The 26468-nt window shown below is 44.7% G+C and overlaps 1 protein-coding gene across 2 annotated transcripts in view; it reads left to right on the top strand.

Annotated features, from left to right (window-relative positions):
• Nucleotides 1-26468, top strand: part of LOC141129564 (vomeronasal type-2 receptor 116-like) — an 82318-nt gene that overhangs the window by 33191 nt on the left and 22659 nt on the right. Inside the window, exons 2-3 of one of the 2 annotated variants that reach the window (XM_073617661.1) lie at nucleotides 3976-4197; nucleotides 22005-22128. In XM_073617661.1, the coding sequence (XP_073473762.1) occupies nucleotides 3976-4197; nucleotides 22005-22128 (346 nt within the window). Of the gene's footprint in view, nucleotides 1-3975; nucleotides 4198-18513; nucleotides 18601-22004; nucleotides 22129-26468 lie in introns of those variants that run through there. The other variant, XR_012241843.1, reaches the window with a different exon arrangement.

Below are 26468 nucleotides of genomic sequence, written 5' to 3'. Positions count from 1 at the left end.
ATATTTATTTGTAAAAAAAAATATGAAAACCATTTAAAATAAATAAATAAAATTTATCATTTTCCTTCCACTTCACAATTATGTGCCATTTTGTGTTGGTCTATCACATAAAATCCCAATAAAATACATTTACATTTTTGGTTGTAACATGACAAAATGTGGAAACTTTCAAGGGGTATGAATACTTTTTCAAGGCACAGTATGTGATTGGAGCCACCTGGAGCTGTGTGCAGGCATCCTATGCTCCTCTACGGGTATGCAGGAACTCTATGGGCACAGGTGCAGGTACTTATATAACAGAGGTGAGGGTACAGGTATATGGCCCCAAACATTCAGGACAACTCACCCATGCCTGCACACCTGGCAAATTAGGACCTGTGGCTGTGGCTGTGTTCATACAGCCGCTGCATTTCCTTAGAGTGAGCCCCCCTTCACACCGAGTCCAACTTTGAAATCGGGCAGCTTCACTTGAATTGAATTGACTTATATGTGGCATTTTAAGGAAGAATACAACATGATGTTAGGGTTAAAATGTGTCAATTTATTATTTTACTAATACAAAGTAATAATACCTATCCAGATTGTTAAAAAGGTGAATATACACTCACCGGCCTTGTCACCGACCTTGTCACCGGCCTTGTCACCGGCCTTGTCACCGGCCTTGTCAGCGGCCTTGTCACTGGCCTTGTCACTGGCCTTGTCACCGGCCTTGTCATCGGCCTTGTCACTGGCCTTGTCACCGGCCTTGTCAGCGGCCTTGTCACTGGCCTTGTCACCGGCCTTGTCATCGGCCTTGTCACCGGCCTTGTCATCGGCCTTGTCATCGGCCTTGTCACCGGCCTTGTCACCGGCCTTGTCACTGGCCTTGTCACTGGCCTTGTCACCGGCCTTGTCATCGGCCTTGTCACCGGCCTTGTCACTGGCCTTGTCACCGGCCTTGTCATCGGCCTTGTCACCGGCCTTGTTACTGGCCTTGTCATCGGCCTTGTCACCGGCCTTGTCACCGGCCTTGTCACTGGGCTTGTCACCGGCCTTGTCATCGGCCTTGTCACCGGCCTTGTCACTGGCCTTGTCACTGGCCTTGTCATCGGCCTTGTCACCGGCCTTGTCACCGGCCTTGTCACCGGCCTTGTCACTGGCCTTGTCACCGGCCTTGTCATCGGCCTTGTCAACGGCCTTGTCACTGGCCTTGTCACCGGCCTTGTCACCGGCCTTGTCACCGGCCTTGTCAGCGTGAATAGAGGAAAAGTCGATAACCGGCACTTCCTGGTTACGATGTGACCAGCTGTGATTGGACACAGCTGATCACATGGTAAAGAGCCTACATCATAGGCTCTACCAAGATCGGAAATCCAGTATGTCAGAGCCACACACCGCACCACCGATCACCGCGCTGTGTGCCCTCAGTGGCATGTGTGAGTGGCTTATCCTGCTGGATGGCATATGACGCCAAGTCAGGATAATGAAACCACCGCCCGGCCGTCATTGTGCTATAGGCCGGGCAGGATGTGGTTAAGAACGACCCACAGACTCCGAGTCGTGAGAATATGAAAGGGTATAATGGAGAGCCACGGGCTCGTTATGTGGAAGTATGACAATGTAATCTCCTATAGGTCATGATGCCATGGCAGAAATGGGTCATGTATTCCATGTGCAGCTGCCAGATACTTCTGTTTCTCTTGGATGGATGGGATTCTTCTGATTCAGTCATTCTAATTTATATTTATAGAATGACCTCCTAGTAACTTGAATCCGACTCTATCACTTTTTTGTATTTTTTTTTACACAACCTTTAATTTCAGAACTCTTATATCTGTATATATATATATATATACACACCTAGTGCATCACCAATGACATTTAATAATAGAATTCATAAAAAGTGGGTACTCACAAACAGCAACTGGATTGTGCCATAAAAACACACAGTAGGAGACATGTGCCATATACCATTACAGGGTATAATCTAACGCATTTCGGGGGCACAGCTCTGAGGAAGGGGGTGCACCCCCGAAACAGCCCCAGTTGCTGTTTGTGAGTACCCACTTTTTATGAATTTTATTATTTAATGTCATTGGTGTAAGGGTTAAATTATTATAGACCGGGGTCTGACGTCACTCCTAGTCTTATCACTGACAGGGACCCTGGAGAAATACTCTTCAGAAACAATGACACAGATACAGTGCTGTAGTTTGCTCAGAGTAAGTCTGATAAGCTTTTATTTGTCACTCGTTTATATAAGAAAAATAATGATGATACAACATTATACAATCATTATAGCTACACCCCATGTGTGTCATGGGACCTTTCACTGTTATCCAAACAATTATGTTCCAGACATATTATACATAAGAATATCAAATAATACATAACAAACTTAGCTTATTTACAGTACAACAGTATCTGTTCCTCAGAAATCATAGATTAACCACTTGCCGCCCGCCATATAGCAGAATGATGGTGGCAAAGTGGTTTCAATATCCTGACTGGGAGTCACATGATATCCGCAGGATATTAAGCCACTGCGCACCCCCGGGGACGCGCATCACGGAGATTGTTGTTGCGGGGTGTCAGTCTGACACCCCGCAACACCGATCTAGGTAAAGAGTCTCTATGGAGACTCTTTACCATGTGATCATCCGTGTCCAATCACGGCTGATGACAATGTAAATAGGAAGAGCCGGTGATCGGCTTTTCCTCACTCGCGTTTGACAGACATGAGTAGAGGAGAGCCGATCGGCTGCTCTCCTGACAGGGGGGTCTGTGCTGATTGTTTATTAGCACAGCCCCCCCTCAGATCCTACCCAGGACCACCAGGGAAGCCATCCACACTGGACCACCAAGTATGCCCCCTAGACCCCCAGGGAAATACTAATCTGTGCCCAGGCAGCTGCCAATCAATGCCCAGGCAGCTGCCAATCAGTGACCATTCACAATGCCTACCACTGCCAGTGCCACCAGGGATGCCTATCAGTGCCGCGTATCAGTGCCCATCAGTGTCACGTATCAGTGCCCATCAGTGCCCAGCAGTGCTGCCTATCATTGCCCATCAGTGCCACCCATAAGAACACATCTTTGCATTCTTTCAGTTCCCATCAGTGTTGCCTATCAGTACCCATCAGTGCCCACCAGTGCCACCCAGTGCCACCCATGAGTGCCCATCAGTGCTGCATATCAGTGCCACCCATCAGTGCTGCCTACCAGTGCCCATCAGTGCTGCCTACCAGTGCCCATCAGTGCCGCATACCAGTGCCCATCATCAGTGCCCGTCAGTGCCCGCTCATTGGTGCCACCTCATCGGTGCCGCCTTATCAGTGCCTGTCAGTGCCCCCTTATCAGTGCCTATCTGTGAAAGAGAAAACTTACTTATTTACAACATTTTTTAATAGAAACAAAAGCAAAACTTTTATTTTTTTCAAAATTTTCAGTCTTTATTTATTTGTTTAGCAAAAAATAAAACCCACAGAGGTGATCAAATACCACTGAAAGAAATCTCTATTTGTGGGAACAAAATGATAAAAATTTAGTTTGGGTACAGTGTTGGATGACCGCGCAATTGTCATTCAAACTGGGACAGCGCTGAAAGGTGAAAATTGTTCTGGGCAGGAAGGTGTATAAGTGCCGGTATTGAAGTGGTTAAACGGGAGCCGGCTAATTTGGGAAAACCTTTGTTCAGCTCCCCATGCACCTCCTATGTCTAAGTCACCCTGTGTCTCTAATAGGGGCACAGGGTGACCGAGAAATCCAGTCTGATCTGTACTAATCAGACTCACTGGAATGTTGTGTGTGTGTATATATATATATATCGGATCACCCCATCTGAGGAAGGCGGCATCCACCCAGTCCTGAGCTACCGATGTCCCTGTTGTCCTTCACTTTAGAAAACCCCTTAGTGCTGGAAGTGACTGTCTTTTTTTGTTATCTTATATCTGTATATACTGTGTATAACTGTGTCTTTATGTCTTCTATGGAAAGCTGCACAAATATGTGAGACATGTTTATTACCGGAACCCATACAGTGGTTATATCTACTTTAACGAGAGAAGAGAAGTTCCATCCGATCTTATTTTACAGAACTGGTATTTTGTTAATTCTTCATTTAGTTGGACTAGAACAATATCCGTTATAGAACACCCAGATTACATCCCTGAAACATATATCAATATGAGTGACCCCATCTACTGGAAAAAAGGCAAAGTAAGGAATCACTGGATTGTTTTCTCTTCATATCATTTGCTGAGGATGTTCATATTTTGGATTCATAAGGAATTTCTAGTCTTATTTTAAGATATACCAGTCAATGGAACAGGTACATCCGAGTTACTACCTCCTGTGTAATGCCTGGTGAGCCTCAAGAACACGGCACACAGCCTGGGAAATCTCTGCAAACCTCCATGTACAATCCCTGCAAAAAAGGGAGGAAGGCTGGTGCCATGGAAGTCTGCTAAAACATTGTTTTATTAATGCAGGTGAACAACAGTCTAAAATGCCAACGCGTTTCTGACATCAGGACTTAATCATGATTAGGGTCTGATGGCTGAAATGCATTGACTTTTTAAACCTGCATGTTTTATCCAACTTCCATGGCACCAGCCTTTCTCCCTTTTTTACACCGATACTAGCCAATGTACCTGTTCATGAATGGGGTCATTTTTGGAGACAAATAAGTTTATGAACTTAGAAATAGTGGGGAACTGGCAAAGTATACTACCTTCTAAAATGGTAACCTCGGGTATCATCCTATGTAAGAAAGCAGAAACATTTATTTTTATATAAGTGACTCTATTGATAACTATCGGGAACCCATAAATACATCCAACTGAACAAAATCACTATTTGTATTGCAGTACACGGTATAGAAAAGTGTGACAAATGAATGAACACAATATACTGGATATCAAATAAAAGAATTGTATATTGTTGGACATTATACATAATATACACCCACCGGCCACTTTATTAAGTACACCTGTTCAATTGCTTGGTAACACAAACAGCCAATCACATGGCAGCAACTCAATGCATTTAGGCACCTAAACTTGGTGAAGACGACTTGCTGAAGTTCAAACCGAGCATCAGAATGGGGAAGAAAGGGGATTTAAGTGACTTTCAATGTGGCATGGTTGTTAGTGCCAGATGGGCTGGTCTGAGTATTTCAAAAACTGCTGATCTACTGGGATTTTCATGCACAACAATCTCTTGGGTTTACAGAGAATGGTCCAAAAAAAGAGAAAATATCCAGTGAATGGCAGTGAACGTGGCATGGTTGTTGGTGCCAGATGGGCTGGTCTGAGTATTTCAAAAACTGCTGATCTACTGGGATTTTCATGCACAACAATCTCTTGGGTTTACAGAGAATGGTCCAAAAAAAGAGAAAATATCCAGTGAATGGCAGTGAACGTGGCATGGTTGTTGGTGCCAGATGGGCTGGTCTGAGTATTTCTGGGATTTTCACACACAATCATCTCTCAGGATTACAGAGAATGGTGGGAAAAAGAGAAAATATCCAGTGAACGGCAGTTGTGTGGAGAAAATGCCTTGTTGATGTCAGAGGTCAGAGGAGAATAGGCAGACTGGTTCCAGATGATAGAAAGGCAACAGTAACTCAAATAACCACTCGTTACACCCAAGGTATGCAGAATACCATCACTGAATGCACAACACATCCAACCTTGAAAGAGATGGACCACAGCAGCAGAAGACCTCACCAGGTGCCACTCCTGTCAGCTAAGAACAGGAACATTAGGCTACAATTGGCACAGGCTCATCAGAATTGGACAATAGATGATTGGAAAAATGTTGCCTGGTCTGATGAGTCTGGATTTCAGCTGCGACATTCAGATGGTGGGGTCAGAATTTGGTGCATGGATCCATCCTGCCTTGTATCAATGGTTCCGGTTGGAGGTGTAATGGTGTGGGGGATATTTTCTTGGTAGACTTTGGGCCCCTTAGTACCAACTGAGCATGGTTTAAATGCCACGGCCTACCTGAGTATTGTTGCTGACCATGTCCATCCCTTTATGACTACAGTGTCCCCATCTTCTGATGGCTCCTTCCAGCAGGATAATGCACCATGTCACAAAGCTCCAATCATCTCACCACTGGACAATGAGGTCACTGTCCTCCAATGGCCTCCACACTCACCTCATCTCACCCATAAGAGCACCTTTGGGATGTGGTAGAACGGGCGATTGGCATCATGGATGTGCAACTGACAAATCTGCAGCAACTGTGTGGTGTTATCATGTCACCATGGACCAGAATCTCTGAGGAATGTTTCCAACACCTTGTTGTGTCTATGCCACCAAGAATGAAGGCAAAAGGAGGCTCAATGTGCTACTAGTAAGGTGGACCTAATAAAGTGTCCGGTGAGAGTATATTACATATCTTGTATATTTTGAAGTGACACTTTGGTTCTATTATGGAATGCATACAATTGGGATCATCATGTTCTAATCTCTAGTGTCCATGGTCCAGAAGAAGTCTTCTTCCTCTAATTGCACAAACTTCTCTCCTCTGAGCTGGAGAATCTGGGACGGAGATATTTCAGATTAACGGCCAGTGAGATCATCAGATCATCGGATCATTGGATCTTCGGATCATCGGATCATCGGATCATCGGGTCATCGCATCATCAGATCATCAGATCATCGGATCATTGGATCTTCGGATCATCGGATCATCGGATCATCGGATCATCGGATCATCGGATCATCGGATCTTCGGATCATCGGATCATCGGATCATCAGATCATCGGATCATCAGATCATCGGATCTTCGGATCATCGGATCTCACTAGCATAAACTATCCGTTACTGACAGAACGGTCATGTACTGTGGTGACCGAGAACATGTTCTCCTCATCTCAGCTACATAAACCGGTACACACCAGAGATCAGCCCTGATCCCGAGGATCACAACTTTTTTCTATTTCATAAACGGACACCGTAATGACTACCATTTCCCAGACATAGTGGTAGTGGGTTCAGAGAGACTCTTTCTGTTGCGGGGAATGGATTTGTGATTTAGTTTCATATTATTTATTATAGTAGAACATTTCACAGAAAGCACTGAGCATTCAACATGTGCAGATCGGAAAAATTTGTTTTGTTTTAAAACGTTTTTTACATAAATCTGTTTAGTTAAATTTGTTTAATTTACAAATTAATTTTCAGAATTAATTTTGTTTATTCAAATTCTAATCGATTCAAATTTTTCGAATTCCATTCAAATTGAATTCCATTCAAAATCAAATTTATTTTATTTGAAAATTTGAATTTTGGAAGATTGTTATATTCTTTATATTCCATTTTATTCAATTTTTTTTCTATCCTATTCTTTTCTTTTCTATTTTATTCTATTATTTTCTATTCTGTTTCGAAATTTGAATTTCAGAAGATGGTTATATTCTTACTATTGTAATGTGTTTTATTCTATTTTTTATTCTAGTTCATTCCTTTATTCTATTTTATTCATTTTTTTCTATTTTATTTTGTTCTGTTTTACTCTATTTTTATTTTATATTGTATCCCTTTTTTGTTATATTCTAATTATTATTCTTTTATTTTCTATTCTGTTCTGTTTTACTCTATTATATTTTATTATTTTATTTTCTATTCTTTTCTATTGTATTATGTTCTTTTCTATTCTATTCCTGTATTTTTTATTCTATTTCCTTTTCATTAGAAACTCTAATTTGATTTGAAAACTATTTCAATTCGATTTGATTAGAATACTGTTCAAATTCAATTTGAAAAACTATTTGAATTTGAATTTAGTCAAAAATTTTGATTCATTATTTCAGATTAGTTTAAATGCATTAGTAGCATCTGTAGCAGGTTTTCATCAAGGAAGTCTCTGTACATTGCTGCATTCATCTTTCCCTCAATCCTGACTTGTCTCCCAGTTCCTGCCACTGAAAAACATCCCCACAGCATAAAGCTGCCACCACCATGCTTCACTGTGAGGATGTTATTGGCCAGGTGATGAGCGGTGCCTGGTTTCCTCTAGACACGCTTGCCATTCAGGCCAAAGAGTTCAATCTTTGTTTCATCAGACCAGAGAATTGTGTTTCTCATGGTCTGAGAGTCATTCAGGTGCCTTTTAGCTGTCATGTCCCTTTTACTGAGTAGTGGCTTCTGTCTGGCCGCTCTACCATACAGGCTTGATGGGTGGAGTGTAGGTGAAGCTGTCTGATGGTTCCAGGAGTGGACACCCAGGAGCAGAGAAGGTGGTCACAGCCAATGATTCCCTGGAAGTTCTGGCAGATCTTAACAGGTGGAAAAGCAGAAGCCAGGCCGGGGGTCAAACACAGGAAGGCAGTCAGAAGCAGAGGCAGGAGGTATAGTTGTGATCAAGCCGGGTCAAACACAGCAAGTCAATCTGGAACAGACGAGCAGGTCGGTGAAACAAGCTGGGTTTAGAACCAGGAGAGAAGCCAGAGCAGGTCAGGGTAAGCCAGGCCGGTAACAGGTAATCAAACAGGAGTAAGAAACACAGGAACACAGGAAACAGAGCTGACAATAATCCAGCGATTTATGAGAGCAATTGGAGTGCTTATATGAGCCAGCAAAACACTGGCTTAAGAATTAAGAAAATTAGGCAATGACAGACCTCCCCGTGTGAGAGGCAACTGTAGCGTGGAAATAGCGAGACCTGGAGGTCTCCCATTCCACATGAAGGAAGATATAATGCCATTAAATTTATCAAGAAAGGAAGCTGGGGGTAGCAGAGGAGAGTTACAAAAAAAATTTGGGGAACTTAGGTAAATATACCATCTTTACTAAACTCACTCTCTCCACGGGAGTGAAAGGGAGAGACCTTCAGGCCATGCATTTCTGGGAGAAGGCCCTTAGCAGCGGCAGTAGGTTTTGGTCAAAGTATGAGGACAAAGGGGCTTGCACCACCACCCCCAAATATTTGAATTCAGTAACCCAAGCTAATGGAGTATCAGACTGGGGAAGGGGGTTTGAGGCATGCAGCAGAAACAGGATTGATTTACCCCAATTGATTCTTATACCTGCAAATTATCCAAAGGTCTCAAATATTTGTAGAGTTGCAGGTAGAGAAGAGATGTCCTTTAAATACAAGAGGGTATCATCTGTGTACAGAGATATCTTGTCAACCACCACTTTCCACCGGAATGCCTTCTACCGATGAGGCAAGCCTAACACGGACCGCCAGAGCCTCCATTGCCAGTAAAAATAGGCCCAGGGAGAGCGGGCAACCCTGTCTGATACCTTGGGTCAGGGGTAAGGAGGGTGATAGAGAGTTAGTACGAATCCCGGCCTTAGGGTTATGGTAAATTAACTGAATCCATTTAATGAATCGGGGACCAAACCCAAACTTATGTAGGATGGCCCAGAGGTAATGCCACTCCACTGAATCGAAGGCCTTTTCAGCATCCAGAGAGGCCACCACCCCCGAACCATCCCCGTCCACCCTCGATAGATGGGTAAGAAGACTTCGGATATTAATGTCTGTTCCCCTACTCGGCATGAATCCGGATTGGTCTGTGTGTACCAGAGCGGTGATTACAGTGTTCAGTCGACCAGCCAGAAACTTTGCCAAAATTTTTGCATCCACATTAAGGAGGGAAATAGGCCGGTATGAGGAACACTGATCAGGGGTTTTCCCAGGTTTTAGAAGGACCACCACAACTGTCTCCGACATGGAGAGGGGAAGAGATTCATCCTCCATGGCCTTCAGGAGCACAGCCCTAAATGTCGGAAGCAACTCCTCCGTATATGTTTTAAAAAAGTCCAAACGAAGTAAAAAAATACAATGTAGCGCTACAAGAAAATTCAATGAACTATGATGTCCAATAAAATAATAATGATAAAGACTAAGTGAACAAAATATAAAGTTCAATATTCACTAAAGAAGACTAAAAAATTTATGAAAATTGAAAAGTTGAGTCCATCCCATGCTTGATAGCCAATCTTCAATTGTACAAGGACTACACAAATAATGTGCAAATAACTGTGCAGTTGTAAATATGAAGCAATCCTCTGTAGAAGGAATAAGATGGGTACTCTTACTGCATGTGGTGGACCCACTTACCATATGGTAGTGGGTCAATCGAGCTTGTGCGGGCCAAGTGCCACAGGGTTACAATTTGGCAGGAGAACGGTCACTCTGTGAGGGATGGTTACACTCCTCATCCGTGGTGGTCCGACCGGAAGAACCTTGGATCCTGGTTACTCGCCACCATAGTATGAAACTTCCACCTTGTGAGGGAGCCATCTGGAAGTTGTTGGTGTATACAAAATGGACTCAATCGGACCGGGATAAAAATGAGAAAAAATGGAGGGACTCCATATGGTGTAGGTCAAAAAAACCCGGAAAGCATTTATTTTAAAATGACAGTACATCAAATTCAATGAGTACAGGTACTGGTGATCAAAGACCCTTAGTCTTTAGGGTATGTAAATCAGCAGCATGGTCACGTACCGTGTCTTCAGTCTGCAACACCCTCTGTTCCACCTCAGACACTCGGCCGTGAAAGGAGTCGAAATCCTTACGGATGAATTCCACATTTGTCTGAATGTGATCAATCTTGTCTGTCAGATTGGTGATCGCCTGCATCACTACCGTAAACTCAGCCACCGTGGCAGAGGCGCTGACCGTCTCCTCAGTTTGTGCAGCCATGTGGGCAGGCTTATCAGGCGAGCCTGCAGCTCGGGCCTTACTCGCAGCAGCAGCTACCAGGGCTGTGCGTTGGGTGGCAGGCTGTTGTTTCCGAGGCTGGGGGGAACACAGTCCGGTATGTTCAGTGCACTCTGCACCCGAGAACAGAAGGAGAGGAAACCGGTCTCCGGGCGCTCCGATGCTACACGTCCTCTCCTTGCACCATCTTGGACACGCCCCTGAAGAATTTTATTATGGGCCAGAGTGTTAGGGTTTCCTACCATTCTACCTTAGATAGGACTGAGCATATCCTGAGGTATTTAAAGAAGTCTTTAGATACAATGTGCCAGGTAGATTGTAGTTGTTGAAAGGGCTTGAGCGAGGAGCCCTTGTATGTTTCTAATAGTAGAAATGCCTGTGCTGGTCCATTCAGAGAAGATGATGTCAGGTGTCAGAATATGAAGTGCCTCCAAAGGTATGTTTGAGAGCAAATGGTGTGGGATGCCTTTAGTGCTTTGAAGAGTGGCTTTCTATGCCTTAATGGTGGCAAAGATGGCGTCAAAGCATATGCGAGTCCCTTGGTGCTGTAGAAGGAGTGCACTGAGGATCTGTTTGGGATGGGAGGCCAGTGCTGTTTTTTCTATCTGGAACCAGGTGGTTTGTTGCATGAGGTTCTACCAGACCTTGGCTTGGTCAAGAATAGTTGCATCATAATATGCTAGAATGTTTGGTGCACCCATCCCTCCAGAGAAGACAGGTGTGCATAGGGTGTTGAATTTAAGATGGGGTGTTTTCCGTCCCAGATGAAGATGGTTATGATGGATTGGAGTTTCAGTAGTTGTTTTTGAAGAAAGGGTATCGGTATAGTTTGGAACGTATATAAGACATATTAAAGTAGATACATTTTGGCAAGGGAGATTTTACCTGCCCATGAAGCTTGAGTGTGTTGAAGATCTTGCACTGCTTTCTGCAGTTTAGATACAAGATTATTGAAGTTGAGAGACAATAGTTGGGAGGAGGGGGTGATCAATTGGATACCCAAATATGTAAGTATAGAGTTAGGGGTCCATGAGAAGGATGTGCGAGCAGCTATATCATTTTTGGTGTGTTGGTCAAGTCCTATGCCTAGCATGCTAGATCTTCAAAAAGTGTATTTTATATAGGGAGGCCTTACTAAATAGGTCTAAAATATGATGCAGTTTGGGGAGTGATTTAAGAGGTTCAGTCAGGGATATGATGACATTGTCGGCATAGAGGCCGATTTTATGTGTGTTATCACCAATTGTGATGCCCGATATAAGTGGATTGTCTCAGATAGCTTGGGCTAGGGGTTCCATAACAAGGGCGATTATCAAGGGTGAGAATGGGCACCCTTGGCCTGTCCCATTAGAGATGAGGAAGGGGTCTGTGAGTAGACCTGAAGTCATAACTCTAGCACTGGGGGATGAGTAAAGGGAGAGTATGGCTTGCAGAATGGTCCCAGAGAAGCCAAATTTCTGCCGGACCGCTCCCAAACCGCATTCTATCAAACGCCTTGTCTGCATCGAGAGAGATGAGCAGAGAAGGCGTTTGGTGATGCTCCATCCATTATAGCAGATCAATAAATCTATGTGTGCCATCTAATGCTTGTCTGGCAGCAACAAAACCCACCTGATCGATGTGCACTAGTTGTGGGATAATATTTGAAAGTCGTGTGGCTAGGACTTTGGCATATAGCTTAGTATCAGTATTTAGTAGGGAGATGGGCCTGTAGCTGGCAGGATCATTAGTCGGTTTACTTGGTTTTGGTATGGTAGCAATAGTGGCTTGTAGAGATTCTGCAGGGATGGAGCTTGTATTAGCAATGAAATTGAATGAGTGACACAGGTGTGGAATGAGGAGCTTAGAGAAGGTTTTATATTGTTTGTTGCTGAACCCATCAGGGCCTGGAGCTTTGTTTAGTGGTTTCAATTTCTGATAGGGAGAATGGGGCTGAGAGGGAGTGTAATTGGTCCTGTGATAGTGAGGGTAGGTGTATGTCTTGCAGAAATTGGTCTATGTCGGCAGAAGAGGGTGGTGGGGTGGAGTTGGAGCTGGTTAGATTATACAATTTGGAATAGAAAGAGATGACTTGATCAGCAATGTCTTTGGTGTTGGTGAGTCGGGCACCAAGGTGGTCAGTGAGGTAAGGGATTTAAGTTGTTTGGCCAGATATTCTCTTGGTTTGTTGTGTTGTGAGTAATATCGCAGGCAGAGGCATTTAAGGTGGAAGTCAAAGTTGTCAAGTAAGTGGTTACAGAGAGCTTGTCTAGCTATGCACAGTTCAGAATTAAGCAGGGAGGAGGGTTGGGGTTTGTCGGCTTGTTTGAGAATGCGTATACGCTCTAAAAGTTTGTTGGTGGTTGCAGTGCAGTTGCAGTATCTTTTCTCATGGGCCCCCAACTTAATAAGCAGAACCCTAATGTAGGCCTTGTGGGAGTTCCATAATGTAGTGGGGTTGTTTATAGACCCAGCACTGGATGTAACACAATGCTCCAATTTCGATAAGATCTGTTTTTGATATTGTGGGTGTGAAATAAGAGAGGCATTAAGCTTCCAGATTGTGGTATTTTTGACTGTAGGTGCTGGGAACAGCTTCATTAAGATTGGTGCATGGTCAGACCATGTAATAATGCCAATTTTAGTATCTTGGACCAATTGTAGAGTATGCTTGTCAGTCAAAAAGAGATCTATCAGGGAGTATACAGTCTGTGCGTGAGAGTAGAAAGTGTAATCCTTTTCTGTATCATGGAGGCACCTCCAAGGATCATACAAGTCCTCCGAGTGGATCAAAGAAGAGAGAGAGGTAGATTGTTTACAAGGATTTGAGGTATCTAGCAAGGGGTCTGAAATTTGGTTGCAGTCACCACAAATAATCAGGGGCCTTGTCTAAAAGGTTCCAGTTTTTTCATAATGGTTTTTGTAACGAGCCCCTTGCTCGCTCGGTTCCACTCTCCCGACACTCCTCTGCAGCTATTGAATCAGATTGCAACATCTGATGGTTCGTCATCCGATGCTCCGGGACTAGAACTACAGCTCTGTGCCGTTCTAGTCCAGTTTTGATAGCTCAGAACAAACACCAGGCAGGCTGTATGTAAGTTCAAACAGGAAATTCTTTTATTACAAAATACAGGCTTTTATACACTAAAAGTGGAGGTGCAGACCTCCTGCTCATATTACTCTAACAATACAGCTGTAACCTAATTAACCTAATTAACATGAGCTAATTAACTAATCCCTTTAGACAGCCTAGATGACTCAGACATGACCGTTAGGCCAGACTGGCCGTCTTGTAGTTCAGAAAATCCAATCAACATTATCACAATCAACATAGACTCTTCTTCACACAATAGCAGAGTTAATTAACACAAATAACCATGGGGATCTAATGACTCTTAGATCCCATAGTAGACTTATTTACAATACACATTTTAGCAGACAATAGACAGACAGGTGTTGGAATTTACATCAGCATCTCCTAACAGTATCTGTCCCAGCATTATGAATCAGCCACTATTCCGATATGGCAAATCCACGGTCCCCAGAGTCTGTGTGTCCTGGGGGACCTGGACCCAAATCCACAGTAATACCACCTCAAGGGTCCCCAGGCATACAGCTCACAAAGAGCACCGTTCCCCCAAATGCAAGTGCCCCCGATCGATCGGCAAGAGGCTAGCATACAGTCCCTTCCAAAAGTCTCTTTCCCGGCTAGGTCTGTCTCATTTCTCCCCTTTCAGCAGGAGACTAACACAGGAGGAGACCCCAGACGGGTTGACTCCGAAGTTAGTCAGTAGTTCCAGTCCTCTAATGCCTGTACCCACACAGTACCCCAAACAAATTGTTCCAAACAAAGCATTACTCACCCAGCCAACCTCTGCCTCTCTCAGAGAACATATCTGCGCTGGGGAGAGGCCTGGACTGGCCCTTCTCCCTGGAGTCCTTTCTGCTGCTGGAGAGAAGACAGGGTGTCTGGGCTCACTCCGTCATGCTGTTGGGGATCTGGGTCGACTGCCCATCATCCTGAGGTATACAGGTGGAGACTGAAGTCCCATCCACCTTCACAGGACATCCATCCTCTGTTAGTTGAGGGCAGAGTCCAGCAGTACTCGGCCCTGTTGCCAGCCCTTCTGCTGGAAACCCCACACCATCTGCTCCGGCTAACTGTTGGGGAGGGACGACGAACACCTCCTCCCCCTTTTCCCCCTGTATCCTGATCTGCTGCTGGGAAGTGACCACCTCCTTCTCACCCTGAGCCTCTGGAACGGCCGCAGGTGTAGGGCAGAGATCTTGGACCCTCTGTCCGGTTGCCAGCGCTTCAGCTGGGGAAGTTCCTTGTGACTTCACAGATACTTATGTTGGTGCTGGGCAGAGCATAGTGAAGTTTGGCCCTAATAACAGCTCCTCTTCTGCTGGAGGCTCACCAGGTTGTTCTTCCTCAGCAGAAAAGTCTATCAAATCCCCTGTCTCTGCAACTGGTGTCTGGGGATAAAGGTTCACCACCTCCTCTCCGTGGAACCCAGAAGATGCTATCAGTGCTGGGCAGAGGTTAGCAGAGCTCTGCCCTGTTGTCAGCACTTCAGGTTTGGGGACAGCAATCTTCAGATTTTCCACTGCCAATTCTCTGGCATTCTGCTGGACAGGCACATTCCTCCATCCAAGATCATCCAATGCAGAAACAGGTTCATCAAGGTCAGTCAGCACTTGCTGCATCTGCCATAAGACCTCCGCCTCCATAGCTGCAGGTGCAGGTTGGCAAAGCACACCATTACTCTGCCACATTGTCAAATCTTCAGCCAGGATTTCAGAGTTGTCAACTGGTATTTCATGATAGTCCCAGGCAAAGGGAGCACCACCATGCTGCTGAGCAGAGTCTAACAGCTGTTTGTAGGCGATCTCCAACTCCCATTCCTGAACAGCCAGAAACTCCAAATCTTCCAGTGCCCAGTGCACTTCTGAGACATTCAATCTCCACTCTCTGTGCTCCATTATTTCCTCCAAACGCCACTCCCGATCACTTCCAAAGTCAGGGTCCCTGGACAGCCTCCAGTATAACAATCCCAGGCCATCGTAGTCAAAGCCTTCCGTGGGGCTGTCATCCGCTGTCCATGGGCACACTTGGGCTACATACCACTGGAGGGCTCTGTAGCTCTCGTCCAACCGCATTTCTGCCCGGATCAGGCTGCTTAACTCGGCTGTCCACTCCTGGTTCGGCTGTTCCCCCTAAAACAGCATTCGCACTTCATACTGCGACCAGTATCTTATTGGATGGAGGGGAGAACTTTTCCCTGGTGTCGCTGCTCACGGGCTAGCGCTTCCTTCCAGAGTTCACAGCGGATAGAATCAAACCATCCTAGCAGGACCTGCTCTGATACTGGTTCTCTGTGCTGTATCTCCTTCTCTCGCAACCTCCTTCTGAATTCCTCATCCATGGTGGCTGGTATCTCTCCTCTCCTGCTATCCTGCTACCTCGGATCCGGGTGATGGTTTGGATGTGTTCACGGCAAGGAAGCACGATCCCACCATTCCCTCTACAGCTCTCAAGTAAGTCTTTCAGCGTGGCTCTCCTGCAGGCTGGTTTGGAGTGTCCCAGTAACTGGAGAGCAAATCCCATGGCTGCCAACCAATGTAACGAGCCCCTTGCTCGCTCGGTTCCACTCTCCCGACACTCCTCTGCAGCTATTGTATCAGGTTTCCAACATCTGATGGTTCGGTCATCCGATGCTCCGGGACTAGAACTACAGCTCTGTGCCATTCTAGTCCAGTTGTGATAGCTCAGAACAAACGCAAGGCAGGCTGTATGTAAGTTCAAACAGGAATATCCTTTATTGCAAAATACAGGCTTTTATACACTAAAAGTGGAGGTGCAGACCTCCTGCTCATATTACTCTAACAATACAGCTGTAACCTAATTAACATGAGCTAATTAACTTATCCCTTTAGACAGCTTAGATGACTCAGACATGACAGTTAGGCCAGACTGGCCGTCTTGTAGTTCAGAAAATCCAATCAACATTATCACAATCAACATAGACTCTTCTTCACACAATAGCAGAGTTAATTAACACAAATAACCATGGGATCTAATGACTCTTAGATCCCATAGTAGACTTATTTACAATACACATTTTAGCAGACAATAGACAGACAGGTGTTGGTATTTACATCAGCATCTCCTAACAGTATCTGTTCCAGCATTATGAATCAGCCACTATTCCAATATGGTAAATCCACGGTCCCCAGAGTCTGTGTGTCCTGGGGGACCAGGACCCAAATCCACAGTAATACCACCTCAAGGGTTCCCAGGCATACAGCTCACAAAGAGCACCGTTCCCCCAAATGCAAGGGCCCCCGATCGATCGGCAAGAGGCTAGCATACAGTCCCTTCCAAAAGTCTCTTTCCCGGCTAGGTCTGTCACAGTTTTGTATAAAGATTTCTGGTTGGTGTTGGGAGAGTAAATGTTAGCAATAGTCATTGTGTGGTTGTTAATAGCGGCATTCAGGATTACGAATCTGCCGTCAGGGTCTATTTCGGTGTGAAACGGCTGGAAGGAGACTGAGGAGCGTATAACCATAACCCCAGCACAGGCATAACCCATAACAAGCATAAGCCCAGTTTTTTTCTTTGTGGAGTTGGCAAAATAGCATTGTGGAAACTCTTTGTTGGGAACAAGAAGGGGGCTTGTGGGAGGGAAAAAATAGTTTCTTGCACACATAATACATCAGAGGTTTGAGCTAGTGCTTCCCAACATTTTGTTTAAAGTGGGAGTTCAAGCCTTTCACATTGATGGATGTGAAAGTGATAGACATTGTGGCTGGTAGTCAGTAAGGAGGGGGGTATAGGGATTACGCTTTCTGTTGTCGCACACGGATAGGGTTAAATTGGTTGTAAACCCTTACAGACCATTTTGACCTATAGGTAAGCCTAGATTAAGGCTTACCTGTAGGTCCAAGAAATATCTCCTAAACCTACACGGTTTAGGAGATATTTGCAAAAAGACAGGCACCGCGGCGCGCAGGCGCACTGAGCGCGATGCTGCTAACGGCGATATGCCGTTAGTGGTGGCTCCAGTGTGCATGCACGGGAGTGACGTCATCGCGGCTCCGGCCAATCATTGCGTCGGAGCCACGATACCCAGAAAGAAGATGGATGCTCCATACCAGAGGGGACAGCGGTGACATCGCAGGCTCCTGTGTCAGGTAAGTGACACATAATGGCCTACTATGCGATGCATAGTAGGCCATTATGCTTCACCTTTTCAGGGAAACAAAGAGGAAGTAAACCCATCAGGGTTTACTTCCTCTTTAAGCGGTATCAGACCTAAAACGGTGTTACACAATGGGCAAGATAAAGCCAACAGGTTAAAGTTACCAGTATAACAGTGGCACACTGAAAAAAATTTGGAAAAGAAACAAAATTATGTGGAGAAACAAAGAAAGATATCGTAAAGTGCTTGGCACATTTTCCATTGGTAAATCTTGGCAGATGTTCCAACTGGAGCATAACAAAGAATTATTAATAAAACATACTTAGAATATTGTCAAGATAAGTAAATTCAAAACAGGTCAGTGTAATATGTTTACAGGCAAAGATATTGGTGAGGGAGGCTCCAGAGGAGGGGGGTTGGGATAGGATAGGGGCGGGAAGGAAGTAGGGGGGGAACGGGAGTACCAGAATATTGATCCTGTGAAGTACATTTTAACAAGGAACATTCAAGAAGAACATTATTGTGCTGCCTTGCAGGCTAATTAAGTTATAATTACTTATATAGAATGTGTAGTTTACCACTGCCATCTAGTGGCCAAAGTCTCTAGCAACTTTATCTTCAGTCATGTAAATTTCTCATACAAGATGTGACCTTTGGTTCAGGAAGTTCTTCAGCCGTTTTAGATGTCATTCTACATGGATGCAGCATGTCTGTTTCTCTCCCAAGGGGCTTGAGACATCATCACCTGTAAATGTCTTTCTGTTGTGTCATCTGTCATTTATGCTAGATTAGTTATTCTATGTGTACTGATTTCTTGTTATTGTATTGTATTGCAGTTTAACAAAAAAACTTAAAAATTAAAAACTAAGAACTAAAATAAAGTTGGATTACTTCGGTAGACAAATCAAGCATTGGGCTTCCGTTTACTGGAGTCTCTGACAAGTGTTTAGCTGTCCGTTTAGAACCACACATAGTCAGTGTTTTGAGAGCGGAACAATTATACTTGTACAGTACATCTAGAATGTGATAGCCAAGAAGACCATTTTTTTACATTTTTCCTAACTACTATTCTCTCCATCTCACATTGGAGATTGGGGTCTGCAAGTGTAGACGCCAGGGAGGGGGGTTCTGTAGTTCTCTAGTGTCTAGTAATATTTACTTTTGCTGCAAGTAGGAGATGTATTATTATCACTCATGACTTGGGAGGAAAATTTTCTATACTCAAGTGGAGTAAAGCTGGCCATACACCTATAGATTATCTGCAGATTTTCTATGGTTAGTTGGAAAAAATGCAACAGATTTCTCCATGTTCGCTAAACTGTGTGGATGGAGGAATCTCCCACTTTTTCCATCTAACCATAGAAAATCTGCAGATAATCTATAGGTGTGTATCCAGCTTAAGGCTAACGATGGGGTGGGTGCTCAAGAGATCTGTGATATAGAGGAAATTAAGGAAAAGATTTGTCTCCAGAAGGAGCTATGGGATCTGCAAAACTAAAGAAGATGTGCAATAGTACCTAATATTCACACAGGTCCTCCAGCAAGTAGGGGGAGAGTTCTGGTGTTAGGTACCACCTGTGAGGGTTTTTTGATAGGTTTCCCAATGATTGAAGCAATGGGATGCTGCAAATGTGTATTTGAAGGCCTTCTGCTACATGGTAGGGGTTGTACTGAGATTAAATTCTGCTTCCCATTTTGATAAGGTATTAAGTTGGCAGTAGGGTCTCTGGTCATTTAAAGCTGTATAAATTGTGGATATTCCATGTTTTGGGTATGTGGGCTGGGAGTAGAGTCTGTATAGTGTTTCGGGGATTGAGACTACATGGGGGAGTTTAGAAGCTTTAAGGAAGTGGCTGATCCTTACATGCGTATATGCTTCAGAGTCTGGGAGATGAAATTAGTTTTGGAGGCCATTGAAGGTATTTAAGGGCTGTTGAGACTTGAGATCTAGTAGGGAGTTAATTCCATACATGTGCCAGTCCTGGATCCTAAGAAATAACCTGCTAGTGATCAAAGAGGGATGGGGTGGGCATGTGAGGGTTGGTTGGGTGGTGTGTTCTGTGTGTATTTCTTCCAAGCCAGTAATGATGCTCTAGATGATGGGGAGGAGGGTGTTGTAGGTAACTGGGAACCCGCAGTGGTGAGGAGAAGGGTGTCCAGCAGATTGTAAGTTGTGGGATGTGGGGATTCCATAGTTGACCAAGTTTTGTTGGAGGATGGGTACCACCAGTAGTATAATTGGTCCAAGATAGAGGCATAGTAGTAGGTACGGATGTAGGGAATCCCTACCCCGCCCTGGTTATGGTGTCTTACTAATATGTAGTGAGCGCATCTAGGTGGCTTTTTATGCCATATGAATTTAGTGATCTCTCCTTGTATGGAGTAAAAAAAAGCTTGGGAAACTGGCAATACTACTGTACAAAATAGGTATATGAGTTTGGCCAAAATGATCACCTTGATCTGGATAGTCCAGAAACTCGCAGTTGGTGGAGTATTTGGTGAAGTTGTTTTTGGAAGGCTCTATAGTTTAAGTCGTATAGCTGGTTTAGGAGTGGAGTGGACAATCCGACCATGTGTGGGCTTCATCGGACCTTCAGCTGACTTTTTCTGTTGAAAATCAGACGGACTTTAGATTTGGAACATGTTTCAAATCTTTCCAATGGACTCGAGTCCGGTCGAAAAATCCTTTCGTCTGTATGCTAATCCGAAGGACGAAAGTCGATGCTAGGGCAGCTATTGGCTACTGGCTATTGGCTATGAACTTCCCTATTTTAGTCCGGTGTACGTCATCACGTATGAATCCATTGGACTTTGGTGTGATCGTGTGTAGGCAAGTCCGATTAGACGGAAGTCCATCGGAATTCCGTCGAAAGTCCGTCAAAAAGTCTGAAGTGATTCAGTCCGTCGAAAGTCCGGTCGTGTGTACACAGCATTAGGGTTCATTGACACGTAAAGTTAGGGGGGTGATAAAACCCTACTGCAGCTAAAGGGGGCGTGGTTGGGGTGGAAAAAACACATCTTAACTATAAGGTTTCACCACCCCCCAAACTACAAATGTAAATGAACCCTTACTGTTCTGAGCCCCCTATAAGGCTGCTTTCACACTGATGTGCTGCAGTTTACCTGAACCACAGGTACAGCGCAGTGCATCTGCAACTTTCCTGGGTTAGCTGCACTTTGCCATAGACTTCTATTATATCCTGTAGGTGTGGGGCACTTTCTGAAAGCGTATCAAATCTCCTGCATTCAGAAAGTGCAGCAAACCCACAGGATATAATAGAAGTCTATGGCTAAGTGCAGCGAACCCGCGGGATACAATAGAAGTCTATGGATAAGTGCAGCAAACCTGCAGGAAAGCTGCAGATACACTGCACTGCACCCACGGTGTGGGTAAGCTGTAGCACACCACTGTGACAGCAGCCCTATACTAATGTGCTCGGTGTATTGCTTCACATTGACCTGAAGATCTCTTCCTCCTGCTGCTGGCACCACTCTGGAGACCACTAGCCGGGATTAGAGGTGGAGTGCAGTTGGTATCACTCCGTATGGGACAGGAACCGGTACTACAGAGGAGACATCGGATTATGCGGCTCTTCCTCCCTACTACACATCCAACTTTACAAGGAGTCCCTCTGTATTGTATCTGTATGTTCTGGAATGGCGGATAAGCAAGCCCAGACCTCCAGTCACCTGTCTGTGATCAACAGGTTGCTGACTAGGGTTGCCAACTGTCCAGGATTCACCCGGACAGTTCAGGTTTTGAATCATGTGTCCGGGTTTTAGTCCGCCTGAAACCCGGACATAATATTCAAATAGGAATGTGGTTTAGAACTGGGCCTGATAGGAGGGTGAGGAGGCACTATGCACGCCACATTACTATTCTCTTTGGAGCTCCCAAATGTGTCCCAGGTCTGTTAAATCCTATAGGGTATGCTAAAAAAAATGTTTTTGTTGTGCGCCGCTTGGCTTGAAGAAAAAGTGGCAACCCTATTGCTGACCCCCCGCCTGATTGGATATCAAACCTGAAGAATTCAACTTGAACCCATGGTGAAGGAAAAGTCAAACCTCATTTGTAACACTTTTGAAAAGCCTCATGAAATATGATGGATCTTTAATATATAATAATAATAATAATAATATCTGATTTTCAGGTCACAGTATCTCGATGTTCGGATCCCTGTATTCCCGGCACCAGAAAAAAGTTTGGATCTTCAATTCATAAATGTTGCTATGAGTGTGTCTCATGTCCAGAAGGAGAGATCTCCAACATTTCTGGTAAGGTTTGTATTTGTCTTTATGAAGTCCTGTACATCTCTGTCACCTCCATGTTTTATCCTTTTATAGACCGATTCCGGCACTCCTCTCCTACATGTAAAAATCATCATTTTTTTTTTTCCTAGAAAATTACTTAAAACTCCCAAACATTTTATGTATTTTTTTTAGTAGAGACCTTAGGGAATATAATGGTGGTCATTGCAACTTTTTGTGTCACACTGTATTTGCGCAGCAGTTTTTCAAATGCTTTTAGGTCTCATGAATTAAAAAACAAAAAAAAAAACAGTAAAGTTAGCCCAATTTTTTTGTATATTGTAAAAGATGATGTTACGACTAGTAAATAGATACCCAACATGCTACACTTTGATATTACGCACAATCATGGAATGGCGCAAACTTCGGTACCTAAAAATCTCCATAGGCGAAGTTTTAATTTTTTTTTTACAGATTACCCATTTAGAGTTACAGAGGAGATCTAGTGTTAGAATTATTGCTCTCACTCTAATGTTTGAGGTGATAACCCACATGTGTGGTTGAATGACGTTTACATATGCGGGTGCCACTTACGTACGCGTTTGCTTCTGCGTGCGAGGCAGGCAGGGATGGGGGCACTTTAAATTTATTTTTTTATTATTTATTTTATTTTTATATTTTGACACTTTGCCTTTAATTATTTTTTGATCACATTTATTCCTATTAGAAGGAATGTAAACATTGTTTGTAATAAGAATAGGACATGCCGGTAGGGTTGCCACCTCTCCGGGATTAATGACATTATTCAGACAGCATACTTGCCAGTGAGGTGTCCCCAGTGTCACCCATGTGTCTTCTCCTCATCTCTGTCCCCATTCCAGTGACCACACACTCTTCTCTATTTACTTCTGCTGGTTTCTGTCCCCCTCACTGACATTCCGAGTTTACACATGTAGCACCCACCCCATTTAGGTGGGTGCTAAATAGGGTTTAGACAGGTAGATGTTAGGTAAATTTGGCCAAGACCTTACATTTCAGGTTTTGTTGTTTTTTTGGGTGTGGAGGAGTGACAGAATAGAGGGGGGTGTGATCACCTGCACTCTAGTTCAAGTGAGTCCCCCTATCCTTCAGGGATCATGTTCTAGAAGGAGGGCTGGATTTGAGGTCAGAGTGATGGGCAGTTTGTGGAGGCCGTCTTGGTCCAGTCATTAATTTGGTTGGGCAGGGGCGGTTACATTACTTAAACTGAGGTCACATGCTCCGGGGGAAGTCTGGGAGTCTGGGAGGAGAAGAAGACAGCATGTAGTGGCTGGTGCAACTTGGGAGTTCTCCCCTCTGGGGAGTGGAACGTGCCATGCGGAGAGGGAGAGAGGAGTAGCCATGATGTGAGGAGAGGAGCCGCAGGCTTGAAGGCCTGAGGGTTCAGAGACCCCAGCGCTGGATAGCAGGAGGGGACTTGAAGGCCTGAGGGTTCAGAGACCTCAGTGCTGGATAGCCCACAACAAGTACAGCAACTATGTTATCTGGAGAGTGGACTGGGCATCTCAGCCTGGGAGGTATCCGATCGCGTGGACTGGGAAGTAGCTGCAAAGAGGACGTACTAAACTGGGATCGACCTTCTGTGGCAATCATGGACCGCCGATGGGAGAGAGCAAGGGAGTGCAACCCAGCAGTGCTTATTCATCCGGTACTTTCCTGAACTGACACCAGGAAGATTACAGAAGTCAGAGATTAGGGCAGTGGTGGCCTGGAGCTTTTGAATATCCAAACCCACAGTGTCTTTCAGAGGGACATTGGTAAGTTCACCATAGGAAAGGACATTGACTATTATCAGGAAAGAAGAAGTAAGAGGCAGCTCATATTTCCATAACCAACATGTAACATACTACAAGTAAGTGAATAAAAGTTCTTTCTAAAAGTTATTGGGCTGTTTACCGGTTGTGAATTTGTGCAGGGGTGGAAGAACGGAAGCAGTTAACAGAAAGGCCTGAACACACAGCAGCTCCCAAGGGAGTAGTGCGCTACACACATCAAGGCTTTAAGGGCCACAAAACAGCAGGCACCCCTCAGGACAGACCACCAGCAGCTAAAGGACCCCTCTTCTCCCTGTCTGTGTGTCTCCTTGGTGACAGGATTGTCCAGCTTCACAGGAGCCCAGTAGAAGGAACATCGGGTGCAGCCGATCACTCACTGCTTGTTACACATGGGAGCTCCTCACAGCCTACAGAACAGGACAGCAGGAGACACTTACTGTCAGGTCCATAAATATTGGGACATTGACACAATTCTAATCTTTTTGGCTCTATACACTACCACAATGGATTTGAAATGAAACGAACAAGATGTGCTTTAACTGCAGACTTTCAGCTTTAATTTGAGGGTATTTACATCCAAATCAGGTGAACGGTGTAGGAATTACAACAGTTTCTATATGTGCCTCCTACTTTTTAAGGGACCAAAAGTAATGGGACAATTGGCTGCTCAGCTGTTCCATGGCCAGGTGTGTGTTATTCCCTCATTATCCCATTTACAAGGAGCAGATAAAAGGTCCAGAGTTCATTTCAAGTGTGCTATTTGCATTTGGAATCTGTTGCTGTCAACTCTCGATATGAGATCCAAAGAGCTGTCACTGTCAGTGAAGCAAGCCATCATTAGGCTGAAAAAACAAAACAAACCCATCAGAGAGATAGCAAAAACATTAGGTGTGGCCAAATCAACTGTTTGGAACATTCTTAAAATAAAGAATGCACCGGTGAGCTCAGCAACACCAAAAGACCCGGAAGACCACGGAAAACAACTGTGGTGGATGACCGAAGAATTCTTTCCCTGGTGAAGAAAACACCCTTCACAACAGTTGGCCAGATCAAGAACACTCTCCAGGAGGTAGGTGTATGTGTGTCAAAGTCAACAATCAAGAGAAGACTTCACCAGAGTGAATACAGAGGGTCCACCACAAGATGTAAACCGTCAGTGAGCCTAAAAAAACAGGAAGGCCAGATTAGAGTTTGCCAAACAACATCTAAAAAAGCCTTCACAGTTCTGGAACAACATCCTATGGACAGATGAGACCAAGATCAACTTGTACCAGAGTGATGGGAAGAGAAGAGTATGGAGAAGGAAAGGAACTGCTCATGATCCAAAGCATACCACCTCATCAGTGAAGCATGGTGGTGGTAGTGTCATGGTGTGGGCATGTATGGCTGCCAATGGAACTGGTTCTCTTGTATTTATTGATGATGTGATTGCTGACAAAAGCAGCAGGATGAATTCTGAAGTGTTTCAGGCAATATTATCGCACATATTCAGCAAAATGCTTCAGAACTCATTGGACGGAGCTTCACAGTGCAGATGGACAATGACCCGAAGCATACTGCGAAAGCAACAAAATAATTTTTTAAGGGAAAGAAGTGGAATGTTATGCAATGGCCAAGTCAATCACCTGACCTGAATCCGATTGAGCATGCATTTCACTTGCTGAAGACAAAGCTGAAGGGAAAATGCCCCAAGAACAAGCAGGAACTGAAGACAGTTGCAGTAGAGGCCTGGCAGAGCATCACCAGGGATGAAACCCAGCGTCTGGTGATGTCTATGCGGTCCAGACTTCAGGCTGTAATTGACTGCAAAGGATTTGCAACCAAGTATTAAAAAGTGAAAGTTTGATGGATAATTGTTAATCTGTCCCATTACTTTTGGTCCCTTAAAAAGTGGGAGGCACATATACAAACTGTTGTAATTCCTACACTGTTCACCTGATTTGGATGTAAATACCCTCAAATTAAAGCTGAACGTCTGCAGTTAAAGCACATCTTGTTAGTTTCATTTCAAATCCATTGTGCTGGTGTATAGAGCCAAAAAGATTAGAATTGTGTCAATGTCCCAATATTTATGGACATGACTGTATGCAGTCCACCACTGTTACCTCACTGCACACCCCACTGTCCACCTGACTACTGCCCTCTGTCCATCCCGCTGCCCACCCCCCAGTTCACCCCACTGCCCCCTCAAGTCTACCTTGCTGCCCCCCTGTCCAGCCCGCTACCCCATGTCAATCCCGCTGCCTCCTGTCCATCCCGATGTCCCCCTGTGCACCCCGATGCCCTCTGTCCATTCCGTTGCCTCAGTGTCCACCCCTCTGCCCCTTTGTCCATTCTGGTGCCCCCTGTCCCTCAGTCTGCCTTCCTGTCCACCCCTCTGCCCCTTTGTCCATTCTGTGCCCCCTGTCCCTCCCACTGCCCCTTTGTCCATTCTGTGCCCCCTGTCCCTCCCTCTGCCTTCCTGTCCATCCCTCTGCCCCTTGTCCATTCTGCTGCCTCGTCCACTCCTCTGCCCCTTGTCTTTTCTGCTGCCTCCTGTCCCTTCCGCTGCCT

The sequence above is a fragment of the Aquarana catesbeiana genome, linkage group LG02, assembly GCF_042186555.1.
Source record: "Aquarana catesbeiana isolate 2022-GZ linkage group LG02, ASM4218655v1, whole genome shotgun sequence".
NCBI lineage: Eukaryota > Metazoa > Chordata > Amphibia > Anura > Ranidae > Aquarana > Aquarana catesbeiana.
The sequence above is the reverse complement of the archived record's forward strand: the minus strand, read 5'-3'. Positions and strand labels throughout refer to the sequence as shown.